The 25,253-nt window shown below is 39.1% G+C and overlaps 1 protein-coding gene and 1 long non-coding RNA gene across 7 annotated transcripts in view; one reads left to right on the top strand and one right to left on the bottom strand.

The window, feature by feature from the left end:
- Nucleotides 1-16,905, top strand: part of DMD (dystrophin) — a 1,854,428-nt gene extending 1,837,523 nt beyond the window's left edge. For 3 of the 6 annotated variants that reach the window (XM_031673322.2, XM_072956637.1, XM_072956636.1), the window contains 3 exons: nucleotides 934-1,026; nucleotides 9,699-9,730; nucleotides 14,346-16,905. In XM_031673322.2, the coding sequence (XP_031529182.2) occupies nucleotides 934-1,026; nucleotides 9,699-9,730; nucleotides 14,346-14,357 (137 nt within the window). In that variant the 3' untranslated portion in view covers nucleotides 14,358-16,905. The remainder of the gene's footprint in view (nucleotides 1-933; nucleotides 1,027-9,698; nucleotides 9,731-14,345) is intronic. The other 3 variants (XM_072956638.1, XM_072956635.1, XM_072956634.1) reach the window with 1 other exon arrangement.
- The window catches only part of LOC116278278 (uncharacterized), a 58,159-nt gene that overhangs the window by 13,765 nt on the left and 19,141 nt on the right, over nucleotides 1-25,253 (bottom strand). The window lies entirely within an intron of this gene.

Here is a 25,253-nt window from a genome sequence, read left to right as displayed (position 1 = left end):
AAAAGGACTTATTTTCATTATTGGAAGATTGGATGTTATGAAAAATTACTTTCAAATGACCTTCAAAGTGAGTCCAAAATAACTGTTTGCACTTAAGAAATTTCTTCCTTGCTGCAAGTGCTGTATTTCACTGATACATGAATACAGTAGAGACACAAATAGACAAAATCTACAAGGAGATTCCCACCCCCAGAGGAAGAACATCCATCGCTAAGCTCCTTTCCATCCACTTCCTCATTCTCTCCTCCCATGAACAAATTCTCAAAAATGGAAAAAACAGTTTCCCTTTACAAGCCTCCAAACACATAATTATGATGAAGTAGCCCCATGTAACAAAGAAGAAAGGAACATAACTTCCCAGGATAGCACGTATCTACACGCCTTAGAATATCAGTATTTCATTACTGATACAGGTCATCCACAACTCTTATTTCTCCCTGTTACATTGGACTTTAAAGGTACTTGAGCTTTGTTTGTATTTTTGGTTAAATGTCACAGGAACGAGTGGGGAAAATACTGCAGTGTCTACACTCCTTTCTTACCTTCCTAAAGTGAATGCAAAATGTCACATTCTTCTTTTCTTTTGTGTTGAAGACACACTGCAAGTGTGCGATAATAACTTTTTATTACAAGAGGAAACATTTCACATTTGTCAATGGGGCATAAACTTACGGCAAGTTTATCTTAACTTCTAAGCAGATACACAGTTTTTTCCCCCAAAGATAATGACAGATAAATCCTGGCATGAAATTCTTCTTCCCTTGGAGGAACTGTTCCTGAATTATTAAGCTTCAGGATTTTTATGTATGTTATTTATGAACAAGTAACAATGAATTTATAATGGATTTTAAAATGCCATCATGAACGTTTTCTCTAGTTCCTCTATTTTCCCTTAAGTGTAATTTGCCATTATCTGTGTTTGCTTTCATTAAGGCGAGGAAGATCTTCTCAGTCCTCCCCAGGACACAAGCACAGGGTTAGAGGAAGTGATGGAGCAGCTTAACAACTCCTTCCCCAGTTCAAGAGGTAAGCTCCGCTACCCAGAAGTCACTCAGACTTACTGGACATAGGCCATTTGTTTCCACACCCAACTAGGATGTGTTAGTTTCCATGTTTAAATAAACAGGTGCTGACAAACTTCCAATATGGGATCATTGTTAGAAGATTTTATTTTCAAATGTGAATGTCTGGTTTGGAGTATTTTGAGTTCAAATACCTGTGTAATCAAGATGTTTCTAAAAATAAGAATACTAACTTCCATTTATAAAGTATTTTCACTTGTTTGCCACATTAGTCTGAAGAGTTAACTATGAGATAGCTTTCACTTCAAGAGCAATTATTAAGTGACTTTTAGAGACGAGGAAATTAATGCCCTGATGGTGCCTTTGCCAGGGACATACAGCTACTCTGTGATACAGCGAGCTGCAGTACATGTCTAGTGTATGGTAGTGGTGGGGACTCTGGCTTGCAATCTGATGCCCTTCATTTATATTTAAAACCTGTCTCTTACCCCATCATTTAAATATAGGTACAATAAAATCTTTATGTAATACTTTGTTACTTTTTTCACCTCCATACCGTCTTCACAAAGAAAGGCATTAATATTATTTACTTTAAATATTAATATAGCTTAATATTATTTAATATTATTATTTCTTCCCATCTCTTTGACCTTGTATATTTTGCCTCTGCTACCAAAAAAACAGCATTTTACGCTACTGATTTTTCCTACCAGCCAGTATCAGATGCCTTGCTTCATCCAAAGAGATATCTTGCTAATGTTAGTTTTTCAAAGTTTTTATTTTGGTCCATGGCCCTAACAGAAAACAGTCACTGACCCACCCACTCCCCCCTTCAATGATTAAAAAGAATGGCAGACAGCAATGGGGACTATAGTCAATAATACTGTATGGCAAATTTGAAATTTGTTAAGAAAGAAAATCTTAAGAGTTCTCATCACAAGAGAAAAAAAATTGTATGCTGAGAAAAAACTTTGTCTGTGACAGATGGTAAACAGACTCACCGGGGCGATCATTTCACCACGCATACAAACGTCCAATCACTAGGTTGTAACCTGAAACTCATATAATGTTGTATTTCAATTATACTTCAATTTAAAAAAAAAAGAATGTCAGTGGTCACTCTGGGAGCTAATAGAGGAAATTCTGGAGAAGCCAAGGAGCGAAGCAGAAGGCTTTGTGGCCAGTGATTGGCACCCCTAATGGGCAGCCAGGGAGAAAAGGGCGACAGAGAATCTGGCTATTTGTTCCTCTCCATAAGGCAACGAGGAGGGTGTTTTGAGTCATGTGTTTTTCCTATCTTTTTGTTCAGTGTCAGTTAACAATGGCCATTTCCCAGCTATTTGATGTGCGAGTGAACGTTGTGCAGCGCACATTAAAAGCAATAGTGTTCTGATAGAGCGTTGCTAAGGAACCATCAGGGGAAGCTAATTTTAAACGTCTGCACCAGCCATATTTTCACCGCTGAGCACCTCTGATGTGTTGGTCTTAACAGATAAAAATCTTATGTTTTCCACCCACCTCCTTTCCCCCACCTGCCACCCTCTTCTCCATCCTGTCTTAGCTCTTTCCTCTCCCTAGATGCCATGATTCATAATGAGAAGACTGCAGACTGGCTTCACATAAATCAAATGTGTTCACCTCTACCCTGCCAGCCTTTACTAGCACCTACTGTGTACCAGTGGAGGTGTTAGGGATGCAAAGAAGAAATGCCAGGCTCCTTGCCCTCAAGGTGCTTATGGTCAGCTGGGGGTACAGACTTCCCAAAAAGTTCGTATCACAGCGCAGTAGTGTCACTGCTGTGACACAGAGGTGTACGACAGGAGAGAGCCCTAGGAACGCCCTTTTACATCAACAGGACGGGGTTAGCCTTGAGCAGAGAAAAGTGTCTTCCTCAAGATCACACAGCTACTAGTGGGGCCCGAACTCTGGGCCCCACACGTCACACACATTTCATTACCCAAAGATGTGAATCATCCCAGCCCTTTGAACTGAAAGCTGGTTTCCCTGCTCTGGGTGAAGTTAGTGTCGGTGCCCTGGGCATTTCTTTCACATCTAAACAGCTAGAGTATAGCAGAGGAGAGGCTACAGCAGGGCTCCAGCCTCTGCTTCCCCAGCACCAACCCTTTTGATCTCTGGGCCACTCTAATCATCTTTAAGGCGATATTTTTGTACCTTCTCCCTGCGTCCCCCCTTTTGGAGTCCCTGAAGCCAGACACCACATGAGTACGGAAGATTAGAAATATACCTCCTCTGATATGGCATTTCGCAGTCAGCATCTCTGATGTTTGTTACATTTACTTGCACAGTGTTATTTACATGGAAACCTGGGAAATTCTATTCAGGTCGCCTGGATAGTGTTTACTAAATTAGTGCTTTCGGAAGCATATCGTCCCCTGACTGCTAATTTGAGTTCTCAAATAGAGGATAAGGGGGCTTTGTCTGATACCGATTCCATTAACTCAGTTCCTACTTACTCAGTAGTAACCCTGGTGACCTGAGAGAATTCATTCACTTCCCTGAAGAATACACAATCAAATAAATAAACAAAAAACATGTAACAAGAGAGTAGATAAGGTGCTAGAAGATCTGGCTAGTTTTTCTGTGATGCCATGACCTTGACATTTTTTCCTTTTTTTTTTGGCTACTTCCTACCAAATTATGTCTTATTATAGGACCTTTATGATTTTGCACCTAATTACACTGTGTGGGTTTTCCCCCTCACCACCAAGCAATTCTCTTACACCAGCTGGGTGTCCTACAGTTCAACTCAATTCTCACACTATCTACCCAGAGACAGGATCAGAGCCCACAGGTTAACGGCTCAGTCTCGCACGACTGCCTCTCCCTTCCTCACTTCTGAATGCCAATTGCAAGTCCAGGCTGTCCTCTGTGCTCCTGACCCACTGGCTGTAGACTAGAGATTCCCATGACTCTCTTCTTGGGTTCGATTAATTTGCTAGAGTGGCTCAAAGAACTCAGAGAAACATTTTACTTACTAGATCACAGGTATATTATAAAAGGCTGTAACTGAGGAACAGCCAGATGGAACTGATGCTTACGGCAAAGCATGGGGAAAGGGTGCAGAGCTTCCATGCCTCTCCAGGTGCACCACTCTCCTCACACCTCCGTGAATTCACCAACCCAAAAGCTCTCCAAACTCTTTCCTTTTGGGTTTGTATGGAGGCTGCATTATGTAGGCAGGATTTATTAAATCTTTGGTGATGACTGAACTCAACGTCTAGCCCTTCTCCCCTCCCTGGAGGTCAGGGGGTAGGACTGAAAGTTCCAACCCTCTTATCACTTGGTTGCCTCCCATGGCAACCAGTTGCCATTCTTAGGTACTTTCCAAAAGTCAGCTCCATAACGTAACAAAAGGCACCTTGCTGCTTCTCATCACAGGAAATTCCAAGGCACTCTGTGCCTGGAAACGGGATGAAGACTATAGTTATCCTATTATAAAATCATAATATTGCACCTTTTTCTCCATATATTTAAATACATAGAAAGTCTCATCATTGTAAGAATAGGCTGATCATCAGTGTACTCTAAAAAGTGCCTTTGTGTCTAACTAAAAGCATTTTTATTTTGAAATAATGGAGACTATATAAATATATATGTGGAGGATTTAGTGGGAACATCTTACCAATTAGTAGGTATGTTAGGTTGATATTAAGCAGAAAATCTTAAAATTTCTAACATCATGGGATCAACAGACTCTCCCAAATGGAAAGGTCTTGAAAGGTCATCTTAGCATCTTTGACATTCAAAACAGTGGCTTTTGACCTTTTTTGACCATTATCCATAATTAAGAGAAACATTTTACACATCAAACTGCGATAAAGATATGAAACAAATTATTTGTGTGTATCTGTACACACACACATGTATATATCCACTGTGTATACACCACACATATATGTATATGTCACATAGATACAAAGGTCAGAAACAAGTTTTATGAAACAGTTCTTTCTATACTGCATATAATTCACATTGTTTCTGTTTTATTTATTTAAAAATAAAATGCTGCTTGCAACCCACTAAATTGATTTTCTGATCCAGTTATATTCAATAACTTATAATAACCTTTATTGGAAAAGAATATGAAAACAAATATATGTATGTGTGTGTATATATATATATGTATACATATGCATGACTGTGACATTATGCTATACACCAAAAATTGACACATTGTAAGTGACTATACTTCAATTAAAAAAATTTTTTTAAAAAATTGTTCTAACTGATCTCAAATTTCCTTGCCCAGGTTAATATCTTTTTTAAAAAAGTACATTTTAAAAGTTTTACCATGGAGGTTTCTGCCAAGACTTTGCTAAAGCTCAGAGGCCACTGTATTTTTAATATTTAAGTTTGCCATCCACGTTCCCATTGTTGTGTTAGGAAAAATGAAGTTCATGGTTGCTACAGCTGTTTCAGACAGCTGTTTGAGTAACTTGAAACAGATGTCAGAGCCAAAGGTCTGACATTTAGTGGAAATGTGCTATTAAATACCACCTCCTGGTTTACTTAACCCTGCTAGGTAATTGCCCACAGAGGAAAAGACTTGTTTGTAATATTATGTTTTTCATAAATACAAAGCATATAAATAAGGGAGCTACTGTGTACTGTAAATTCACAACTTTTCTGTTACCCTTTGCCACAGTTTTGATTTAGTGCTTAAGTCTTAAAGTATCAGCTAATGTTCATCTTCAATTTCCACCAGAAGTGCCTGGATGCCCTAAGAAGTTAAGAGCCTTGTTCATGGCCATTCAGCAAGTTAAATTAGGCTTCAGGTCTTATCTTCATGGCCTTGCCACACTGTTACACAAATTAATAAAGGGTGGGTGCACGCTTCTCTACGTAGTGATTAACTGATAGCCAGCAGTGTCCTGCATAATGGCCATGATAAACCACAGGGAGTTCAGGGTGTGAATTTGTGCCCATGTTTAGCTTGGCAATCATATCTTTCCTGATTAATCTTTATATACAGTTAGTTATTCATAACCACTTGAGGAGTTTGAGTGCCTTGGTGTATATTAAACACAGACTATTAGCCAATTTCTATCTATATAATGTATTCCTCTGTCTATAAATAGATGTAGAAGTTGAATTCCACTGTGATAAAAATCATTATCTACCCTAAGACACTTTCTAAATCGCCACCATTATGCTATCAGAACACTACATGGCTAGAACAACCAATAAACAATTTTAAAATAAACTCTTTAAGCGATTTGTTCACACATCTCTGATCATTTAGCAATCAAAGGTATTTTTATATGCATGTGTATTCATGAAAGAAATGCTCCCCTAGTCAGTAGTATGGTATTGGCCTCTCTAAAAATTAGGTTCCACTGTACCTAGATTAGTGGTAGGATCCAACGTAAGTTCCTAGTACAGTAAGACAACTCAGGAAGCACTGAGCATTGCTATGCGTGTATTTCTGCTGCCTGTACAGTCTCTTACCTGCTGACCTGTGCCACATTACTTTTATCCCCAACAGCCCATGCCATCCTCTCCCTCTCATATACCCCTTCCCAGATAAGCCCACAAACATTCTGGTAAATGCTTCTCAAGCGACTCAACAGCTTTGCAAAACCTGCCATTTTCTAAAATTCAAGTCTTGCCGGTGGTTCTTTCATGGAAGAGCAACATAAAAAACAAAGGCAGCCAGAGGTACCCCGTGCCCCCTTTTGGGCACCCTTTTCTTCCCCCTCGGCTTCCATAAAGGATTTGAGCTGTTCTGTTATTCCTTTATACCAGGGGCCAGCTAACTACAGTCTGTGGGCCAGGTCTGGCCCACTGCCTGTCTTTATAAATAAAGTTTTATTGTAACACAGCCACACCCACTCATTTACATACTGTCTATGGCTGCAGTCTCACACCAAGCGCAGAGTAGTTGTGGCAGAGTTGGATAGTTGCTACAGAGACTGTGTCACTTGCAAAGCCTAAAATATTTACTATCTGGCCCTTTACAGAGAAAGTTTGCCAACTCCAGCTTTACATTATTAAACTGTTGCCTATTCTAGCTCATTACATATATACAGTCACAGATTCGGTGCTGATCAACCTTCAGGTCAACAAAACTGCTTTTGAATTGCTTCATACATTTATACCCATGTTCACCACAGATCCTGTGTGTTTCAGAAAGTATAGCCATTTGAATTTTCTTTCACTTGTAATGAAACAGAAATCCTACAATGGGATTCATTCTTCCTTAACTTTTTAAAGCAGTCAGTGAACTGAGACAAAGAAACCAATCAAGATACCCCAAAACAGTAACGTCCCATGATTCTGACTCTGAAAAATGACTTACAAGCAACCATCACAAGTTCATCCGAGGAAATGAGACTTCCCCAGACCTCACTGTGCCCTTTATTTAGACTCGGGACTCCCCAGCACACTTCCCTTCTTTTGTGACTCATTTCCTGACAGACAGCACACCACACTGCCAGATGGACTCCCTAACTGAAGGTCTACGGCAACTCATTTCCCAAGAATGTATTTTTGAAATAAAAGTTTCATCTGGTACTTTACTTATTGGTAAAGACTTTTTTTTTTAATTCAGCCAATGAGCCTCTATTTTTGTCAGTGCGGAAACTACTCCTATTATATGTAAAACACAGTACTTGTTAGAACTTTTTCAAAACAAAAAGTGGACCTTCCTTTTGTACTATGCTAATGAGCACATGGAAACCGAAGTGATGAGGGAGAATTGTGAAAGAGGTTAGGGTTCACCTCGCTCTGGGAGGTCCATTTCACATCAGTCTGAAGAAGTACCTGAAACAAAACCCAGATCGTTTGCTGCATCTTCAGCGGTGACCAGTTGATACTGAGCTCTGAACGTGGTTTGCGGCGAATTAATAAAGATAGCTAACTTTTATCATTCTAGGAACCACAATTACATTCTGAAACTAAATCATACGGTTTTCTAATAGCACTGTCCTGCCTAAAGTTCTGAAGTTTAAAACAACAGGCCCAAGTTACAAGTCAGAATGAGTTACCCGCTGTTGGCATCCAAACTAAAGGGTAGCAGGCCAGGCCAAGTTGCCTAAAACACCAAAGGACTCCTGGCCGTGACCTAGCGGCTACCTTACTAATTCAGTTCAGCCAGCATTTATCAAATACCCAGAGTGTCAAAGTATAGTAGACGTATCGGGGACAGACGGGGACATAAGCAAAGTGTGGGCCCTGCCTTCACGAAGCTCACAGTCTTGTAGGGGAAGGGAATGAACTCCACCACCAGACAGTATGACCATGAACTAAGAGATTCTTTAAAATGTTTGCTAAAGGAGTCAAAAAGAATGGATAAATAATTCACGTTGGGATTCGTCTGAGCCATCAAGGATGAAGTAACGTTCCCTCCTTCCCTTTGCCCCTCTTTTTTCTGGTTTGAGGAGCATCATGAGTATCGTGACCATGCTTATTACATGCACTTTTTGTGTCCCCAGGAAAACTCTGACTCAGGAAAATTTAGAAGGAAGGAAGGAAAAGAGGGAGATGGAGGGAGAGATGGTCGTACTTAGTAAACCTTTAAATGTACACTAGAATTTTGAAACCCTAAACTTGAATTTTTAAAGGTTTCTTTTGGGGTAGTAGCTCCAGACCTCTACGTTCTAGACTAGTCCTTCTCAAACTGTTTCAGGGAGATGTAGGGATTCTTGGAGCCCCTGAGCATGGTTGGTCATGAGGGAAGAGAGATGCTGTACACGATCTCACAGCTCTGCCTGTATCTGCTCTAAATACTGGGATTTCATGGAAGATTGTTTCAGAAAGTGTCCCATTGCTAAAGCTAAAAAGTTTGAAAGCCAGCAGTTTACTTAGAAGACCCCAGAGATAAAAAAGAAATTGCATGCCCAAGATATGCTAGGTATGGTCAGGGATCCCTAATTTTCTGTCCACTTATAAATTTTAGCATAGAAAACCTTTCTCATCGTAATCTGCTTTTCCAAAACACATAAATGCATACACCTGTAGGATTATGTAAAACAAACTAGACCAATGGGTCTTTGGCCACCGACTCTCAAGGTTCCTGATATCTGTTGAATTATAAGGAGGAAGTTGAAGGCTCATTCCTAGATCTGGCTCTGTGTCTTGCCTGTAAGTGGGACTTCCTCCTTCCTCCTTTGTTTCGATTTTCTCATATGTCCCCAGTCCCATCACGGGCATGCTCAGCTTCTATCAAATAGGACAAGTCTACCCTCTAAGGGCATTCTGCCTTGCATTTGGGGTGTGGACTTTTGGCACGCAAAGCCAACTACTGTTTGTGTTTTGGTGTGTTAATTGTCAAGTCCACAATAAAGGGATTCAGATATTTTTGGACAGTAAGCTTGAGATTCTACAGTTGCCCTTGAAAACAGTGCTCGATTTATCAGACTTCCATGCTGTGCCAGCGTTCATCCAGCTTAACACGTGAGCTCTATGGATTCTATAAGTGATGTCTCTTGGACCATGTTATTTGTTGACACCAACTTTAAGTGTATGTAAAGGTTATTTGACTGGATGTGTCTTTTGGGTTTTTTTGTTCATTTTTTTTTCCAGAAGGGAATAAATGAATTGTCATCTCAACATTTGTTTGGTAAAAGCAGCAAATTGGTATGAAACTGTATATTTATGCATGTTTTTTTTTTCCCTTTCTGATATCTCTGCCTCTTCCTCTCTCTATTATTAAAGGAAGAAATACCCCTGGGAAGCCAATGAGAGAGGTTAGTGAGATTCAGGCTCACAGCCATGGCTTCTGTCTGTCTCATCCCGCTTTGTTTGGCGTTTGTGTAAAAATTGTGTGCGTGCACGCGCATGTATGTATTACACATGTCATCATGGGAGGATGGTAGTCACCTCTCCACTTGCAGCTCATGAGGAACATTCCTCAAATGTTCATTGGCATTGTCATCACCATGACGACAGGACCAGGGGTTGGGGGAAGAAGAATCTCTCTAAAACAGCAACGCTTTGCAGTCCCTAGGTTGGAATCCTGCAGTTCATCATCTGTTGCCATTTGCAACACAAACAAAATCTTCAAAATAAATTAGGCTTGAACATAACAGATAAGTCATGAAGCTTCCTTCTACTTCCAGGATCCTAGCATTTTCTGCCAGCTGCTTTGGTTTTTATTCTTCTGGGATGACTTCATTTTGTTTTTGTTTCCTTTTTCCTGGTTCCTATACTCTTTCTTTCCCACTTTAGCTAACACTTTTTGAGCACTTACTGTATGCCAAGGACTTCTCTAAGCACTTGCCATCCTTTACATTATGTAATCTTCACAACAAACCTATAGGTAGGTACTCTTATTAACCCCATTTTACAGATGCGGAAACTGAGTCAATGAAAGGGTAAGCAGTGCGTCCAAGGTGACATGGCCAGGATTTGAATCCAGGTAGTCTGGGTCCAGAACCACACTCTTAACTTTTATGTTTTACTGACACTTAGAAAATGGTATATGAAAAGCATATGTCATCTCACTTACCTTTTTTTTTTTCCTTACTTGACATTTGGAGCCAGATAGAATAATAACCAACTAGGGATAAAAACTAAATGTTGGAGTCTTAAGGGATTTTTAATGCCTTTCATGAGTAGGGTACAGCATTATTACTGAGTCTGGTTTGGGGTTTTACAGTGAAAGCTGCTTCATACTTCTACCAGGAATATTGTCTATACATTGACTCACCTAATGAAATAAATGACATCGGATGACAAAGTGTTGAGTGACATCCCAAGTGAAACAAGATTGCCCTCACCAAGAGTATAGCGTGAAGGACGCAAGAGGGAAAGATCTCCCATAGGTGGCAAAAGCACATACTGTTGTGGAAGACGGATTGGATGGGATGAGAGTCCTTTATATGAGAAGGTTCTGGATCCTTAGCAACAGGCTAGACCGAAGTAGCCACTGATTCATTTAAACATAAGAAGTCATACTGGAAATCCTCCGACGTCATGCCATGCAAATCTAATGAATTTAATGATCCTTCAGCGTGTCTATACCAGTGCTCCTCTCCAAGGCTTGCTTGGGACAGTGGGGTCCGAGGGAGGGAGTGGTGGGCTGGGAGGAGAAACAGGAAACTCCTGAATCGGTGAAGCATTGACTGTTCCTGGCGGTTTGCCTTCTTATATGAGACTTCTTGGGGAATGATGGTAAGTGCCCCTTAAAATTTATTTTCACTCGCGGTAAAAAGTTGCACCATATTTTTAACCACCCTGAACATGTTTGTTTCATGAACGAATTAAAATTCTACAGAAAAGGCCAGCGCATATAGTTGAAGTCACGTAGGTATTTGGAAACTTTACTACCTGAGGTCTGTTACAGTCAGATAAATTTCCAGAAAGCCAGAGAATCCAAATGAGTAATTTTTTTAATACTACGAAAATACCCCAAATGTATGGTAGACTACATATTTTTTCAAAGATTAAATTACCAAAAAGTAAAGATAAGCAAATTTCACTCCAGGATGCTGGCTTTGCTTTGGCTAACTGAATGTTCACCATTTCTTTGGGAATGGTATCTTTTTTAAATACAGCGCCTGAGTGCTAGTGAGGTCTTGGATCTCTGCCGGAAAATCTCAATCCCAGTCACTGGGGAAAACGACCCCCTGAGGCAGAGGTGGCTTGTGGGACCCAATGTGTCGCGGTTAGCACCAGCGTGGAGAAACACACAACTTCCCTAATGTTAAACGCGGGGTGCCTTTCTGTTCAACAATCCCTGCTTAAGAACGGATTAAACGAATACTTTGTATACGCGAATTTTTATGTCAACTTGTGCCTGAAGCTCCTTGCAGACGCCCGACCCCTGCCTGCTTCCCAAGGCCTCGCATGCTCGTAGTACGAGGCTTGCATTTCGACTTTAGACGGATCTGTCAGGTAAAATTAATGACCTCACTCATGTTCTGCCTCACACACATAGGTAACAGAACCAGGATACAAATCTGCTTTCTGTGTCCCTGTCACAGTGTGGTTTTGTGCCTTCAGCAGGTTGAGGTATACGATTCTTTGGGGCAGTATTTTGTCAGAGAGAATTTTTTTCTGGCTCTAAGGAAAACCTCTATGAAACCCATTGGAATTCTCGTGGTGAAACAGATGCTTGTAAATAAAGTAATGAAAGGCATACTATAGACACAGTGAGGTGACTCCAAACGTTCATTATTCTAGCATAGGGATGGCCATGAGGTCATTTGTGAACGTTTCACGGTCTGGACAGGTTAAAGGCCACCTACCATTTTCTGAGAGTATGTGTGTTGTATTGAGAATCATGAACCTCTGTTTGACCTGATCACTTGTAAACAGCAGATACCTCTAGAACTCAGGCTCTTGAGAAACTCAAGAATTTTCCTCCCATTTAGTAACTGAACACCACTTGGAGGCACAGAAGCAGCACAGGGGTATGTCATCTATAAATACACTTACTTGTCTTTATGGTCTTTGGAACTGCAGTCTACACCTCCTAGCGCACAGTCTGAAATAGGCACTTTTGGATTACTATCAATATGTCAATGGGAAAAAAATGAGTTCCTCCCTTGTTTATGTTTGATAACACATTTCCTAGCTACCGGGTGGGCTGTACTATAGGCAGATGTGGGTAATGAGAAGTGGTTGTAATTATATTATTTTGGCATCAGGTCGTCATAGGCTTGCCTTTTGTTCTTACTGGCTTCGTTAGTTCCTGTTAAGATCGCAGGTAATTAATTAAAAATTTGCAGTTAGTCCGTGTCTTCTGATTGATACGTGAATAACTGTGCAGGTTTCCCAGGGTTGTTGGGTACTCAAAGATAGATACGAAGGGAGCCCTCTAGCCTGGTGGCACCAGTCATATATTTGTGCTCTGAAGAGCAGCAAAGGACCCACTATGTTTTCCTGTGGTTTTTATATTTTAGAAAAGCCAAAGATGATTTTAGTTCTTCACTGAGGGCTGCCAAACTGTTGGCCCACTCTACGAATAGTGCATGTGCTTTGTTAAAAGTTTTTATATTTGCAATCTCAACCAAACTCCAGAGTGATCTTTTAAGGCATAATTAGTCCTCACTGAAACGCTCTGCACTAATAAAACTCAAAGAGATTTACAAACTTGGTCACCTTAATATAAATGGCTGAATGGCATTAGACTTTTAATAAGTCTTACCTTGATCTGGTGCCATTGCTGTTTAAGTGCCTGCCTGTGAATCCTCTTCAGATCCTCTCATATATTTAAAAACGATATGTCTGTTGAAATAAATATTAGAACAGAATACCTGCCCAAGTCTATCTTTAATTTTTATAGGGATTTTAACAGTTATTATGGGAATCTGTAAAGTTGATACATGGCAAGGTAGTAATAGCCTAGTAAAGCATTTTTAGTTTCAAAGGCAGTACTTGAATAGAAGAATGATTTACTAATGTCCAAGAATTAAGATTAGCTGTATAAAAATATGGGGCATATACAGAAAGGCACGTAATAAAGTATGTCTCAATTATCTTACTCTAGATCTGAGTTTTGCCGCCAAGTACCCAGGGACATTGTGCCACTTTTGTGCTCCGTGCTGGGGGGTTAACGCTAGGTCATGTCACATTATTATTAAAAGGCTGGTAGCTAAACCCTCTCTTAGGAGGAGATCAAAAATGGAGTCACAGGCTACCCACATCCATGCTATACATGTGGGTCATATTCTAATTAAGCTCTAGAGTTATTAGGAATGCAAAGTGATTTTACTCAGAAGCTTCCTAATTCAAATGTTAACAGTGTATAAAAAAAGTCATTCAAGGGATTATTTTTCAACCCAAGTAAAGGCAGAGAGACAATAGTCATCTCCACCATAGCCTTACAAGTGAGCCAACAGCTTGAAACAACCTTGAGATGAAGATTTCGTGCTGTGGTGGTGGTCGTGATGATATGGTAATGGCAGTAGGGCGGCGGCGGCGGCGGTGATAGTTACGGTGGCGATTGTCTAATAGTCAAAAAAAAAAAAACTGTAGTACAAGTACGTAGTAAATCACCCCCCACAACAAGGTGGCAAAGATACATCCCATCATTAATTATTCCGATTATGGCAGGAATCATGTGCTTATCCATAGAATCCTTTTGATATATATTGACATTGGGAAGATGAGTGTAGTCTTTGTCATTTTTCCATTTATATGACACTAGGAGCCTGATACTAACAATGTGGAATGGCTTCATTAACAAGGCTTTGCTTCTTCCTGGAAACTGGTGAAAAACCAAACCCTGTTGTGTAGACCCTCGATGCAGCTTCTGTGTTGTCTTCACTCGAAACGGGATGACTTCCCAAGTGGCAAAGAGTCGGGGTGACGTGATGTGCACCTTGTGTAAAGTCGGTCTTTCTTTTTGTTTTCCAGGACACAATGTAGGAAGCCTTTTCCACTTGGCAGATGATTTGGGCAGAGCAATGGAGTCCTTAGTTTCAGTCATGACAGATGAAGAAGGGGCAGAATAAATGTTTGACAACTCCTGATTCCCGCATGGTTTTTATAATATTCATACAACAAAGAGGATTAGACAGTAAGAGTTTACAAGAAAAAAACTATATTTTTGTGAAGGGTAGTGGTACTATACTGTAGATTTCAGTAGTTTCTAAGTCTGTTATTGTTTTGTTAACAATGGCAGGTTTTACACGTCTATGCAATTGTACAAAAAAGTTATAAGAAAACTACATGTAAAATCTTGATAGCTAAATAACTTGCCATTTCTTTATATGGAACGCATTTTGGGTTGTTTAAAAATTTATAACAGTTATAAAGAAAGATTGTAAACTAAAGTGTGCTTTATAAAAAAAAATTGTTTATAAAACCCCTAAAAAACACATATACACACACACATACACACACACACACACACAAATTCTGAGGCAGCGCATTGTTTTGCATCCTTTTAGCGTGATATCCATATGAAATTCATGCCTTTTTTTTTCTTTTCTTGCATATTAAAGACAGCACTTCCTCTAACACCACCAAATGGCTACTTCACATTGCTCTTTTTGGAACTGCTGACAGAGTGGGACTGGCTGTGGGTTTCCGTTTTATATATCTATATGTCTATAAGTATGTAACTACTATAGGTATATAGACAAATAGATATAAATTTCTAGAGACCTTTTAAATTGCTTGTTCAAATGCTCTTGCCACTTCCTAATGGAAAGAAATTGCTTCTGGTCATCCAGGCTTACCTGCTTGGTCTCGAATGAATTTTCCCTGGAGCCTGAAGCCAGAAGGAAACTACCACACTAAAACATTGTCTGGGGCTCCAGCTGTTTCTCATTTTAAACTTTCCACTGACAACTAGAGTATTGAATTTTTTAAGGGACATATGAATGAATACACAGGACTTACTATGTCAGAGTGATCCGTTGGTTGATATATTCAGCTTCCTGAACCGTGGCAGTGCCACGGTTTAGATTTAATGATGCTTTAGTCAAAGTCAGAGCATCAGAAAGCATTCTTAACTCCCAGAAAAGAGGACAACTAGGGTAGAGCTGGGGGCTATGGATTCCCAGCCGATCCCTGTCAGGGAGCTGGCCACTCTTGAAGGATTGGATGAATATTCACAACCTTACGTAGAGATCTTTATAATCACAACTAAATTATTCTTTTCTCACAGTCAAACAGCAGTGGGTGTTTTGGTTTTCCGGGTTTTTTGGTGTTTTTTTTTTTAGGATTTTTCCCCATTGCAGTGAGTTTGTAAATGCCGCAAGACTTCATTCAAAATAACCCTTGTGAAAATGTGTAAGACAGTAGCCCCATCCCATTGTGATGCTGTTAAATATCTACCCAGAAGCCCATAAACCATGTTTCCCTCCTTCGCATTTCTCTACAAGTAATTCCAGACAGGTTTGTAAGTGGGAATGCAAACTGATTCAAATGTTCAGGAAGGTACTCCAAGCCCTTTCTGGGGATTGGGCAGGTTAAATACATAAACAAACACAATCATTCAAAAAGAGGACATTCAAGAAGACTAACTGGTAGGAAAAAGCTTTACTCTTTCATTTCATCTTAGTAGTCTTTGATTTTTTTTTTATCATTCACTCAGCAGAAATCACTGTGTGACCTATCATTTTGCAAATCTGTTACCTCTTACATCAAGTGTAATTAACTTTTGGAGAGTGGGTTTTGTTCGTTATTTTACTAATGATAATTAACATCAAACATGGCTTCTCATGCTATTTCTACCTCACTTTGGTTTTGGGGTGTTCCTAATACTTGTGCACCTGATTTCACAGCTTCACCACTTGTCCATTGTGTGAACATTTTTCTCCATTTTCTTTTTCCTTTATAATTTGCAAGAGAAAACCCAAAGCTCTAAGGTAACAAATTACACGAACATTTGGTTTTAGTCTTGCATTTTTTTTTCCTTTTTGTGACGCTGGACTTTTTCTTTTTACCCAAGGATTTTGTTTTTAACCAGGACTTAAAACAAGGGGTTACTGTACTGCCTACTAAGAAGTTTTAAGTTTCATTCTAAAATCGGAGGTAAATAGAGTGCTTAATTTTGTTTTAATCTTTCTGTTTGATCTTTTAGACATTAGTTCTGGAGTGAGTCTGTCAAAATATTTGAATAAAAATCGAGAGCTTTATTGCTACGTTTTAAGCATAATTTGGACGTTATTTCGTGTTCTTTCTAACCACCGAGTATTAAACTGTAAATCATAATCAATGTAACTGAAGCATCATCATCACATGGCATGTTATGTCATTGTTTTCAGGTACTGGGTTCTTACTTGAGTATCAATATATTGTGTTTTAACACCAACACTGTAACATTTGCTAATTATTTTTTTAAACTTCAGTTTTACTGCATTTTCACAACATATCAGACTTCACCAAATATATGCCTTACTATTGTATTATATTACTGCTTTACTGTGTATCTCAATAAAGCACGCAGTTATGTTACAAAAAAATATTCAATGGACTGCGCTACTTTATTTTTATTTTAGATATTTAACTTTTAAATAGGGAAGACTTTCATCTGGTTAAAAAAGGAAAAATCTAGAAAGCCAAACAGTCAGAAGAACCTGACAACCCTATTTCCACCTCAGCCTCACTGCCCTCTGAGTAAATACTATTTCCTGTGTATCCTTCCACAGTGTCATTATTATATAAGCAATTAAAAACAAATATTCCTACTTTTTCCCTCTTATTACACAGAAGAAAGCATTCTATGCACCCAGTTATATACCTTGGTTTTTTTTTTAATTTAAGAATGAACTCAAGAGGTCCATTCTTAATTATACCGAAATAGATCTTTTCATTTCAATATGTAAAATGCTTCCTCATTTTTCATAGTTCTGTAATATTCCAGTGTGTGTTTGTGGGATATTAATTTAAGTGGTCCCCTTTGGTGGGATGTGTGGGGTTTCAGTCTTTTGCTCTGACAAACAGTACCACACATCACTCATTTCATTATTTCATTTGGGCAAAAATCTATCATCAGTGGAACATATGCCTAGAAGTGAGATTTCTACATCAAAGGTGGCAAGCATTTGTAGCTTGGGAGGTAATTTCTGTGCAACAATAGTCATAGTGTTTGTTTTGTTTTCTGTTCCAGTAATAACAAGTATACAAATTAACCAGTTTGCAAGTTACACTTTGCTTTTCAAGACATCTGAGCAATAGAAGTCACGCCTATTCTGAGGAGGACAGCCCTCTCATACAGTCATGACCACCATCAGAGGGAGATCCGCTCACCCCGTCCCTCTCGGCTTCTGCCCTAGGCCCAAAGGAGGCTAGGAAACTGAGTGGCAATGTCACCTTCTCTAGGGGGAGGCTGTCTTTGCCTCCCACCAGGATTCACGGAGAGGAGTCCCTCAACAGTGTTCAGATACTGCTGGTCCCATGAAATGACAAAAGTCCACTAGGTATGACCTATTCCAGTGATTTGGGAAATAACAGGAAATGGTCGAGCTGATTTAAGAATGGTGTTAAATGGCTGTGGCACCTGATATGAATCACTAAGTTTTGGAGGGTGGGGTGATGATGCCAACCTAAGTGACTACACTGAAAGATTTCCCTTGAAGTCCACATATACCAAGACTAATTTCCATTCTATTTAAGTGATCAGTTATCTCCCCTGCCAGTCCCCGAACCTGCTTTTGTTTCAGACACCCAGACTGGCTGTTTTGATGGCACTCAACTGGGTAATGGAGGAATCTTCAACACTTCAACCTGTCTGAGACAACTGCGTGTGGATGACTCTGAGGAGGGCATTTGGCCTTCCTGTCCACGCCTGGCACAGGCTGGAGGGAGGGAATTATTTCAGTTAAAAATTACAACGGATCGAGCTGGCGCAGTCTGTGCACCAGCCAGCAGAATGTGTGTTTGGGGGAGATCTCCAAGACACATGGCTGCGTTCTGTGGAGCTGCAGCAGGATTTCCCTGAAACTGCAATGCTCTGATGGCGGAATGAATGCCAAGGCAGGCACTGGCACACTTACAAAGACTCCGCCTTCAAAGTAAGTGTAGGAAGGACAAGAATCAAATTCTTTCCCACAGTAGCAAAGCCACTAGAGTAGGAAGCACAAACACATTCTTTGTTGCTCCTTCAGCTGCAGAGCACCGTGATCTCACAGACTTATCTGACAGCAGACGTGCCGCACCAGGCGATGTGCAGAGCGCGTACAGTGTGGGCGTGTTTCAGAGTGGCTTTCATATACAGAAAACATACGGACAGTAACTTTAGCCTTAATTTCTATACATATATATGTCTGTGTGCATGTGTATGTGTTTTACATATATTCAGGATAAAGTTTTAGTTCATCCACAACTTTCTAAAATGACATTTTAGAATAATTCAAACTTATAAAAAAGTTACAAGAGTACAAAGAACCCTCACATAGACTTTACTCAGAGTCAACAACTGTTTACATTTTGTCCCATTTACTTTCTCCTTCCACACCCTCCCCTCTCTCCCTCCCCCACCTCAGAGCTGACCCTTGAATGACAAAGGGGTTGAGTGCCCAATCCCATATACGCAGTTCCTCTGTGTCTGCCGTCCCCCACGCTGTAGACTCAGCCAGCCTCGGATCATGTCACACCGTAGTATTCACAGTATTCACTGCGATTAAGTGGACCCATGCAGTTCAAACCCATGTTGTTCAAGGGTCAGCTGTAGTCTGTTTTATTCCTGAACCATCCTGAGAGTAAGTTTCTTACATCATGCCCCTTTATGCTAAAATTCACCAGGTACGTTTCCTAAGAACTGACATTCTCTTGCATAAACACATCACAATTACCAAAAATTTTTAAATTAACCTTATACAAAGCTATCATGTACTCCATAGCCCATATTCAAATGCTGACAACTGTGCAATGATTTTTTTTATAGTTATATGTGCTTCCCTGGTCTGCTCTAGGATATAATTAGCGATTTAATGACATTTAGTCATGTCTCTTTACTCGCCTTTGCACTTGCAGGATGTGCCTTAATTTGGGTTTGTGTGATGTGTCCACGTGATTAGATTCAGGGCATGTGCTTTTGGCAGGAATAGGACATAAGCAATAATGTGTCAGTACATCATAGCAGGAGGCATGTATATAACGGTGGTATGTCCCATTCTCAGTGATACTAACTTTTATCACTTGGTAAAGGTGGTATCTCCAGGTTTCTCCACTTGGTAAACATTTTTAAAGCCTAATTATTCTTAAATTTTTAGGTTCAACTAGAAATCTAATTTTCCTGTATATCCTGTAGATGACCTCTGTATAATAAGAACAGTCCCTTTCTGAGAGTTTCAGCTCAACATGGCCACATAGGAGCCTTCTGAACTCACGTCCTCCCCCAGGCACACCAAATCTGTCTACAAATAGAACAATTCCCTCTGCAAGAAGCTCACAATCTATCCCATTCCTACACGTCAGGCAAATTAAGAAAAAAAAAACCCACATGGAAACAAGTAGAAGAAGCTGAGACAGGATGTCACCATAAACTTCACCCCCTGGCATGGAAACGCACAACCAGATGGAACTCGCAACTACCAGTTTCTCCCTAAAGAGAAAAGAGTTTGAATCCATTATCTGGAATCCTAATTTTTAAGAACTCTACCAGAGACACAGGCCCCCCAAATATCTAGCTTTGAAAGCCAACAAAGCTTATGTCCATGAGACCTACAAGGCTATAGACTAAGAGACAGTCCTTAAAGGGCTCATGGCAGACACCATGTCTAACCCCCCAGGACACAGAGGCAGCAAACAGAAACACCCAGTCTTTCTTTGAAAGAGGCCAATTTGCTTATCTTAGTAACTGTGGCCTGAGGGGCAGTATCCTAACTGAACACACATCTAGGAGCTGACTACAGCGCTCCCTGGAGACCCCGGGCGCCACACAGGTGCTCGCCTGTGCCTCGCTCCAGGTCACTGGTATCTCCCAGAAAGGAGCTTGTGAACACGCCTGGTGCCCCGGTTTCTGAGGCTATTGCCCAGGGAATGCCCCTTGATTGCCTGGCTCCAGTGCCCAGTGGGGCTTACATTCACGGGTCCCACAGGATTGTAACAAAGAGAGAAGTAGTTCTTAACCAGCTATCCCCACCAAGGCACAGTGCAGAGGCAGCAAACAGAAACAACCACCTCCCAGTTTCCCCCTGAAAGAGAGGGGGGACTATGATTCAGCCTGCTTCTAGATGCTGATCGAGATCCTCCCCTCTGGGATACTGACAGATCTTGGCACACCTTCAACTGCTAGGAGCCACTAAGAACAAAGAAGTCTGCTTTGATAATTGCAAAGGTTGGAGAGACAACCTAGAGCCGGGCAGGACTGAACAACAACAGTTTTGATCTCCCACACAGACCACTCCTTCCAGACTAGGAGAGGTGGCAGTTTTATCTAATGCATGGATACCTACACAGAGAGTGCAGGAAAACTAAGAAACAGAGGAATATGTTCAAAATGAGTGAACAATTTACGAGCATACCTCATTTCACTGTACTTCACTTCATCCCACTTCACAGAGATTATGTCTTTTTTTCAAATTGAATGTTTGTGGCAACCCCGCATTGTCAGATGCTGGTTAGCATTTTTTAGCGATTCAGTTTTTTTTTTAATTATATACATTGTTTAGACATAACAATGGACACTTAAAACACTACAGTATAGTGTAAACATAACTTCTATATGCCCTGAGAAACCAAAAAATTCACCTGGCTCACTTTATTGCTATACTCCCTTTATTGCAGTTCTAAAACCAAACAGGAGATATCCCCAAGGTATGCCTATAAAACGCTAGAAAAGGCCTTAATAAAATGGAAATAAGTGATTTACCTGATAAAGAGTTCAAAATAACAGTCATAAAGATGCTCCCAGATGTCAGGAAAACAATGCATGAACAAAGTGAGGATTTCAATGAAGAGAAGATATAAAAAAGTACCCAACAGAAATTATAAGAGCTAAAGAACACAATAACTGAACTAAGAAATTCAATAGAGGGGTTCAAAAACAGACTAGATGAAGTGGGGAAAGGATCCGTGAACTTGAAGACATGCAATAAGAAAAAGAAAAAAAAAGAATGAAAAAGAGTGAAGATGGCTTAAGGGACATATAGGACCATAAAGGGGATCAATATTTGCATTAGAGGAATGCTAGAAGAAAAGAGAGAGAGAAAGGGGCAGAAAACTAATTTGAAGAAATAGTGGCTGAAAACTTCCTTAATTTCAAGAAGGAAACAGATAATCAGACCTAGGAAGATGAGAGGGTTCCAAATAAAATGACTCCAAAGAGACTCAAACCAAGACACATTATAATTAAAGAATCAAAAGTTAAAGACAATGAGAGAATTATAAAAGCATCAACAGAAAAGCACTTTGTTACCTCCAAGGGACCTCCCCCATAAGACTGCCAGCAGGGTTCTTAGCAGAAACTTTGCAAACCCAAAAGGGACTTTCGTGATATAGTCACAGAACTAAAAACAAAACAAAACTAAACAAAAAGCCAACCAGAATACTCTATCCGTCAAAGTTTTCCTTCAGAATTGAAGGATAGTTTTCCAGAGAAGCAAAAGCTGAGGAGTTCAGCACCACTAGACCAGCCTTACAAGATATATTAAAGGAACTTCTTTAAGCCAAAACAAAAGAGTGCCAATTAATAATAGGAAACTGCATAAAAGTATAAATCTCACTGGTAGAGGTAAATATATAGTTAAATTCAGAACAATCGAATGTGCTAATGGCAATGGGTCAATCACTTATAAATCTAGTGTGTGTGAAGTTTAAAAGACAAAAAGTGGTAAAAATAACAATAGCTACAATAATTTGTTAATGGATACACAAGATAAAAAGATATAAATTGTGACATGAAAAACATAAAACACTGGGCAGTAGAGTAAGAATGTAGGGCTTTAGAATGTGCTCAGACTTAAGTTGTTATCAACTTAAAATTGATTGTTATAAATATGTTATATGTCAGCCTCACAGTATCCACAAAGCAAAAATCTAAAGTAGATACACAAAAGATAAAGAAAAACAAACCTAAGTGTACTACAGAAAAGCATCAAATCATAAAGAGGGAGAAGTAAGGAACAAAGGAATTACAAAAAAGCCAGAAAACAAGGAACAAAATGGCAATACATTCATATCTATCAATAGTTCTCTAATCAAAACACATAGAGTGGCTGAATGCATTAAAAAAAAACCCAACTATACACTTCTTAAAATAGACTCACTTCAGCTCTCAGGATACACATATTGAAAATGAAGGGATGGAAAAAGATATTCCATGCAAAGGAAATCCAAAAGACAGTAAAGGTAGCTATACTATATTAGACAAAATAAGACTTAAAGGCAAAGCTGTAACAAGAGACAAAGGTCATTATATTATAATAAAGGGATCAATTCATCAAAAGTATATAACAATTGTAAATATATACACATACAACATCAGAGCATCTAAATATATTAATCAAATACGAAAGACATGAAGAGAGTAACAGGCAACAATGCAGCAATAGCAGGGGACTTTTAACACCCTACTCTCACCAATGGATAAATCACCCAGATAGAAAGATCAATAAGGAAACACTGGGCTTGAAACACACGTTATATCAGATGGACTTAGTAGGCATTTACAACAAGTTTATATTGTATAGCACTGGGAACTAAATTCAATATCTTGTAGTGACATATGGTGAAAAAGAATATGAAAACAAGTATATGCATGCTCATGGATGACTGAAGCATTATGCTGTACACCAGAAATTGACACAACATTGTAAACTGACTATACTTCAATAAATATACACATACACACACATATGTGTGTGTATGTGTCTGTGTGTGTATATATATACATATATATATGTATATGTGTGTGTGTGTCTATATATATATATATATGAAACAAGAAAAACCAGACATTTACAGGACATTCCATCCAAAAGCAGCAGCAGAGTACACATTTTCCTCAAGCATACATGGAACACTCTATGGATAGATCACAGGTTAGGCCAAAAAACAAGTCAATAAATTTAAGAATACTGAAATTATGTCAAGCGTCTTTTCTAATTATCATGCTCTTAAACTAGAAATTAGTTACAAGATAAAACTGAAAAATTCATATATATGTGGAGATTAAACAACATACACTGAACAAAGAAGAAATCAAAAGAGAAATATCTTGAGACAAATGAAAATGGAAACACAACATACCAAAATATATGGGATACATAAAAGCAGTTCTAAGGGGGGGAGTTCATAGCCAGAAATGCCTATATCAAGTAACAAAGTTGTCAAAAAAAAAAAAAACTAAATTTACACCTCAAGGAACTAGAAAAAGAAGAACAAATGAAGCCCAAAGTTAGTAGAAGGAAAGTAACAAAGATCAGAATGGAAACAAGATGAAAAACACAGTAGAAAACATCAATACAACTGAGAGCTGGTTTTTTGAGAAGATAAGCTAGAGTCACCAAGAAGAGAAGAGGGAAGACTCAAATAAAATTAGAAATGAAAGAAGAGACGCTCCAACTAATCTCATAGAAATACAAAGGATCATAAAAGACTACTATGAACAATTATCCACTAACCAACTGGACAACATAGAAGAAATGGATAAATTCCTAGAAACATTCCACCCACAAAGACTGAATCATGAAGAAACAGAAAATCTAGACAGATCAATTATTTGTAAGGAGATTTCATCAGTAATCAAAAACTTGCCAACAAACAAAAGTTCAGGACCAGATAATTTCACCTGTGAACTCTACCAAACATTTAAAGAATACCAATCCTTCTCAAAATCTTCCAAAACATAGAAGAGGGAATACTTCCAAATTCATTTTACAAGGCCAGCATTAGGGTGATACCAAAACCAGACAAAGACACTACAAGAAAAAAAATTACATGACAATACCCCTATGAACATAGATGTAAAAATCCTCAGCAAAATATTAGCAAACTGAATCCAACAATACACTAAAAGGATCATACACCAGGATCAAGTGGGATTTTTTTTCCACGGATGCAGGAGGGCTCAACATCCACTAATCAATGTGACAGACCACATTTTAAAAACAAAGAATAAAAACCATATAACTATGTCAATAGATGCAGAAAAAGCATTTGAAAAAATTCAACATCCATTCATGATAAAAACTCTCAACAATGCAGGTATAGATGGATCGCACCTCAACACAATAAAGGCCACACATGATAAGTCCACAGCTAACATGATCCTCAACAATGAAAGAGTGAAAGCTTTTCCTCTATGATCAGAAACAAGACAAGGATGCCTACTCTCACCCCTTTTATTCAATATAGTACTGGAAGTCATACCCAGAGCATTAGGCAAGAAAAAGAAATGAAAGGAACTCAAACTGGACAGAAAGAAGTGACACTGTCTTTATTTGCAGATGACATGATATTAAATAGAGACAACCCTAAATACCTCACCAAAAAAAAAATAGAATAAACAAATTCAGTAAAGTTGCAGCATATAAAATCAATATACAAAAATATCTTGCATTTTACACACAAATAAACTATCAGAAAGAGGAATGAAGAAAATAATCCCATTTATAACTGCACCAAAAAGAATAAAATATGTATGAATGAATTTAACTAAGGGGTGAAAGATCTGTGCACTGAAAACTCTAAGACATTGATGAAAGCAGTTGAACATGACACAAATAAATGGAAAGATATTGTGTGCTCATGGATTAAAAAATTATTATTGTTAAAATGCACATACTACCCAAATCGATCTACAGATTCACTGCATTCCCCATCAAAATTTCAATGGCACTTTTCACAGAAATAGAATAAACAATCCTA

The sequence above is a fragment of the Vicugna pacos genome, chromosome X (genome assembly GCF_048564905.1).
Source record: "Vicugna pacos chromosome X, VicPac4, whole genome shotgun sequence".
In the NCBI taxonomy this organism is placed as follows: domain Eukaryota; kingdom Metazoa; phylum Chordata; class Mammalia; order Artiodactyla; family Camelidae; genus Vicugna; species Vicugna pacos.
This window is presented reverse-complemented; position numbering and strand designations above follow the sequence as displayed.